General features: G+C 45.2%; 1 protein-coding gene across 1 annotated transcript; it reads left to right on the top strand.

Annotated features, from left to right (window-relative positions):
- Positions 1-404: 404 nt before the first annotated feature.
- CSUI_004320 (wd g-beta repeat-containing protein) lies at positions 405-5714 on the top strand (the record flags this gene model as incomplete). Its single annotated transcript, XM_068064513.1, has 3 exons — positions 405-2176; positions 3830-3968; positions 5286-5714. Coding segments are annotated over 3 exons (2340 nt in total), but the record flags the coding sequence as incomplete, so codon positions are not given.
- Positions 5715-5862: the final 148 nt, after the last annotated feature.

The raw sequence follows: 5862 nt of genomic DNA, 5'->3' as shown, positions 1-5862 counted from the left end.
TGGTTTGCCGAGACGTTTGTACATAATGCAGATGAATAGCCTTCTTCTGCTTGGATCGGCCCGACAAACCACACTTGGGAAGCGCATGATGCATGAAGGTTTCACATGCTCGAGCTGTGTGAGAAGACGACCTAGGCGTAGAGGCACGGCTCTGTCTAGCGCAGCCCAACTTTTGAAGGAGATGCCGCGCAGCAGAACTTGCCGCAGACGAAAGGAAGAGAGGCTGACAGGAGAGGTGTCCAACTCCTCACTAGCAATTAGTTCATCCCACAGACGGTTGCTCATCCAGCTCGCTTGGAGACAGCCCGAAAAGATTTTGGGCGTCGTTCTGAGGTGAGGGAGAAAAAAGTCACCTTTGAAGAGAGTGCCAACCCAGTGTCTTTTCTTCTTCCCTCCCGTATCCGATGGAGACTATCGAAGGGACACAGAATGAGATATCAAAAGGGTTCAGAGCCTTACAGAGAATCAATACACGGTTCCGTAAGGCTCGAGCAAAATTGTATGACAAGGAGACGTCGCTGCTTCTTGCGGCAGCGGCAAGCAGAGGAGACCCTATCCGAGGCAAACCAGATAGCAACTCGAGGAGTTTCCAGCAGGATAATAAACTGTCAGGAGTCCCTTCGAACCCACCGACACGATTTCGAAATGGACAGCGTCGGTGGCGATCATCTCGTTCATCAGATGGGCTGAATATGACCCCTCGAGGATCGGCAGCCGACGGTAAAGGCCAACGAAGACCGAAAACATCGAATAACTTTCAGGGATCAGGAACGCGACTACTGCTGCAGACTCAAGGCGAAACCGACTGTGGTTTCACTCCGCCTATTTCGAAACTACAAGGGTATGAAATTCTAAAGAAGACTCACCAGACCTCAGGCATTTCTTCTATCCCAGAAGAACTTGGGGAGGGTACAGGAGGGTTCAACTCTCATAGCAGATGCATCCCCGATGATATGCGGGAGCGGCCAGGCCTTGCTCCTGCGTCTGCTAAAGATGCGGCAGGCTCTCTTAGCAGTCATTTCAACGGCATTCCAACAGCAGCTGCGATAGCGAATGCAGCGACACTGGCTTGTCCGGGTGCACAAACAAACATTCCAGCTTATATTCTTGAACTTATTGATGCACACGAGGCTGCTATCAAGCGTACAGCTTTCATGACTCCAGAGGCATTAGCTCTCTTCAGACCACCGGCTTGGCTGCAAAAGGAGAGATGTAGATTACAACAACATCATCCTGTGCCCCCTCCTTTGGGTCTCCATGAAGCTATCGCACTTAAGAACAATCAGATGAAAGCGCGTCAGTCTACTCATCAGTTGGGGGCCGACAAGGCAACGACCATGAAGCCTAGCTCTCGTGGAGTGAGAAGTGCTAATCAAAGGCCGAGTAATAGTAGTAGTAGTAGTGCTAATCCCTTGTTCTATCTATCGTCTCTTACAAAGGATGCCGGAAGTTTAGGCATTCCGGGCGGACCGAGTACCCCGAGAACTCTCGCAACTTCACCACGGGGACAGACAAAACGAAAACCACGACGGCGTCGACGTGACGCTTATGGGAGAAAAGGTGACCACGGTAATATTTCTCAGATGCGATTACAGCATATTGGTGATAAGGATGGCCCTCGGCTAGCTTTCAAAAGCCAGTCGATACTCCCTTCACAAGGGACAAAACCGATTGCCGAGGAAGAAAAGTTGAATGAAATCTCTACTGACATTTTTGAAATCGACGAGCTGCGAGAGAAATCACGATCGCCAGTATCAGAGAAAGACGACAGTCACACGAGGTCTTTTGCGTGTACACCCGGTGCTGGATGCTTCGCAAGTAAAACAGCTATACCTCTCATACGCATGTATGTTGAAAAGAAGCCGACACCCAAGTCTCAAATCCCTCTCACATCAAACGAAGGCGAAATACCCGCCTCCACAGAGGGCGGGTATTCTCCTACTGCCGCCGAAGATTCTCCTGTGGTCTTCACATCACCGAGTAATGTTGTCTTTTGCCAGAGTCAGAAATCTATAGCTTCTCAGTCACTGAGAAATCAACAAGATGACCAGACGTCCGGATCACATAAGAATACGGGTGCCTCTACAATGCAATTTGAGAAGACAGGCTATAGCTCTGTCTCTTCAGCGGCTCGTCAGCTGGCGAACCGTTCTCTAGAGAGAGAAGACTTGGCTTTGTACGAGCAACTCATCAGCAGATATTTTCGGCGTTCATCTGCAGATTCATAGGAAGATACACGGGAGGAGAGAGAGCAAAGGAGGCAAGAAAGAAAGGTGTGAGAAATCCTTTCGTTCTGTTTTCTGTCTGGGAGAGTATCGGCAGGGTACATCAGGCAGTTGTTGTGTTTCCCTATCATGCACTTCAAGCTCTTTTGCAAAAGCGGCATTCATGTTTTTTCTTGCCATACTTCTGTTGCTGTATCGCGAATCGTAAACAGTCAGAAATCTTCTGGCAATTAAACTGGACGACGCCTCAAAGAACCGACTGGAACAATTCTTTGTCAGTTGCCAATTCATATCTCTGCGTTCTCTCCTACAAAGCTGATTTGAGTCTTCGGTGTCTTCAGCTTTTCTCCGAACCGAGGAGACCACCTCATATCACTCTCCAAAGCCCGATGTAGAGATCTGGAGAAAGCCGACTTTACGCCACACCAGTGAACCTTCTTACAAATGAACTCCGTGACGTTCTTTTACATACTTACTTCACACGCACCCCAAGAAAGGTCCATAAATAGATAAGAGACAGACAGATAGACATAGTAGCTACACATGATGCAACACCACGCTATCTTGCACACAGCAGCCATCCATCATAGATCATCACGTATACCCTTTCTCCAAAAGAGAACATGAACACTCTTCCTTTTCAGTCGCTTCCCCCTGGAACTATACCAAACATGAATGTGAGAAGGTGCAAGTGTAGCGTCTTCTCATAACGTTCCTATGCGCGAAGGGTGAGACCTCCACCATCGCTAGGCGTGTATGAGGAGAGCCAACAGAGCAGATGGTTTCGGGTTTTCTTTTGAAATCTCTTTGAATACTATTCCTACCTTTGTGGGCTTTGCCATCTCCTTCTTCCTCCGTTTCACTCTTTCTTTAGATGATTGATCTTTCTTTTGAAGGGTAGACGTGAACAATAAGTGGGTATATCTATTTACCACCACCCCCTTAAAACAACAACGTAAAATGTGTCGACTACCGATGCTTTGAACTCCATCGGAGACTCTTTGATCGGCCCAGCTTCGATAAAAAGGCCACTCTTTTTAGCCGCTAGATGGATCGTCTTCGTCTTCTTGTTGTCTTTCTCGTGAACTATCCACCATACCTCGAACTCTCCTGCATAGCATTCACCTTCAACGGCACCGGGGAATCAGTCCGACAAACTCGCCTTCTAGAGACCACCAGCTATTCGTAGGTCCCCGGGGTGAAAGAAAGAAACCTCATCTCTTCTTCTTTCGTGGCACTGCGGCATAGGTCGACGGATCTTTTCTCCATCCTTGTCTTCCAGACTGGGTCTTAGCCAGTTAACTAGATCAAAGGAGTTTTGAGCTTGTTCGTTCCACGCCTGTTTCTGGTCCGTACCTGATCATCGTCATCTTGGGATCATACGTCCTAAGACTCGTGAAAAGACTCGATGAATAGATAGACAGATAGGGAGATAAAGAGATGTTTTGTATAGGCAAAGTTACAACAGCAGAAACAGCAGGTTCTTCCTTATATCGAAATGTCTAGACAAATGCGAGATTTCAATGAAATCGAAAAGCCCTTCTCTCTAAACTCTTACCCCACCTCGATAGAGTGAGGGATCGTTGTTGCTTTTCTTCTTCCAGCCAGCGCGTATCCATGCCAGTGATGTTTCATCTTGACTTTCTCTTAGCTCACCTCCGGAAAGCCAACTCGGTCACGACCTGCAGACCACCATCCTTTCATTCGATCTCTTCTCAAACAAAGGAGATCTACTTATTCGGGGTAGGTGGAGTGATCGTTTGACTGAGGAAGGAAGAGTCACTTCTTCCTCTACCGCTGCGGTTTGTTTTCTGAAAAGATTCTTTTCTCTTACAAAGGAAGAAAGATCTGAAGTTCGCCTACATTCCTCAGTCTCTTCTCATCAGTCAAGACTTTTGGAGCCCCAAGAGAACTCTCTGACAAGTGTCTGTCTAGATCATCCACACCAGAAGAAGCAGAGAAAACCGGAAGAAAAAGTCTACTCCAAAACTCTACCGTCATGGTATGGATAGAGGCCTTTCTTCCCTTGACTTGTTTGCCTGTAGGGAAGGGATCGAGCTCATCATACTATTCAAGAGATTTGCACAATTGCTTTTCTTTCTTTGCTTCCTATCCAAACTCACGATGCACAAAGGAAAACACATTCACTACGAAGGGATAAATATATGTATAAATAGAGAGATAGATAGATAGACAGGCGTAAAGAGATAGACGACAGATAGATAGGTGTAGACAGTTAGAAAGATAGGTAGGTATAATAGATAGATAGATAAATGGACTAAAGATAGATAGACTGAAGATAGATAGATAGACAGATAGATAGTGTATTGAAGGAGTAGATCCATTTGACGAAGAGCCGCCGAGATGAGAAATCGACGTGGTTCATGTCGAACAGAAGGAGAAGTCTATATGGCTAGCTATACCCCCCGTCCGATATTCATCTTCTTCACATATGGAGAGAGGAAAGAGTAGAGCATTCTCATAGCAAAAGTCACTTAAAGGAAAAGAAGAGATGAACATAAAAAACTCTTTCTCTTTCTCTCCTTCTTCTTCTCCTTCTCTATTTCTATGAGACGGAGACGACTAGATACAAACATCTCAACAGCCTTTCTGTCTCTCTCTCCCTCTCTCTTTTTTCTTTCTTTCTCCTTTGAAACAAGAGAGATCAAGCTTATCGTCATGCGCCTGGAAGGCATTTATGTGAATCTGTTCTTTTTTGATCTAGCTTCTCGGCCACCCAAAGAAAGAGGAAAGGAAGAAGAAGAAGAAAAGGCTTCTTGAGGGGATCACAAGAGAAAAAAGCAAAGAAAAAAGAAGAGAAACATGATAGACTTACACACAAGAAGAAAAGAACGAAAGAAAATATGAAGAAGAGAGACCAAAAAAGTGTTGGTAATTGGAGAGAAAGAACTTCTTTCTTTTCTCCTCTTTGATTTTCTTCTCTCTCTCTCCCTCTCCTCTCTCTTCTCTTCCTATCTTTCTCTCTTGGATCTTCTTTCTTTCTTTCTTTCTTTCTCATCTCCTTCTTATCTCTTTCTTTCTTTCTTTCTTTGTTTATAGGGATCTTCAGCAGGTGTGGTTCGTGTATTGGAGGTCTCGCCTTTCTTTTCTCTTCCTTTTCTTCTTCTCCGTGGAGGCCTTCTTCGTAAGGCCCTCTGTCGCTGCTTGGCTGTAGGGACGTCTGATGGCTCAGTTGACTGTCATGTCTTTCTCTTTCTTCTTGATCCCTCTTCTTCTTCTCCTCCTAAGAAGCCGAGGGAAGAGGAAAAGATGAAGAGAGAGAAGAATGAGGGGGGGGTTGATCAAACAAGAGGAGGAGAGAACAAGAGAGAAAAAGAGAAGAAGGGACGAGAACAAAGAAGAAGAGCAGGAGAAAGAGAAGAAGAAGAAGGAGAAGAAGAAGAAAGTCTTGTTGATTCTCAGAAGGTCGAAATGCTTCCACAAAGCTTCTTCTCTTTTAAGCTAAATGGAGAGGGAGTCGCTGTCTTAAGGTACAATACTCATCAACACATTATGATACACGAATATATCTTTAATCTATCTGTCTTTAATCTATCTATCTTGAATCTATCTATCTATCTATCTTGAATCTATCTATCTATCTTTAATCTATCTATCTATCTATCTATCTTTAATC

The sequence above is a fragment of the Cystoisospora suis genome, assembly GCF_002600585.1.
Source record: "Cystoisospora suis strain Wien I chromosome Unknown contig_2000, whole genome shotgun sequence".
NCBI lineage: Eukaryota > Apicomplexa > Conoidasida > Eucoccidiorida > Sarcocystidae > Cystoisospora > Cystoisospora suis.
The sequence above is the reverse complement of the archived record's forward strand: the minus strand, read 5'-3'. Positions and strand labels throughout refer to the sequence as shown.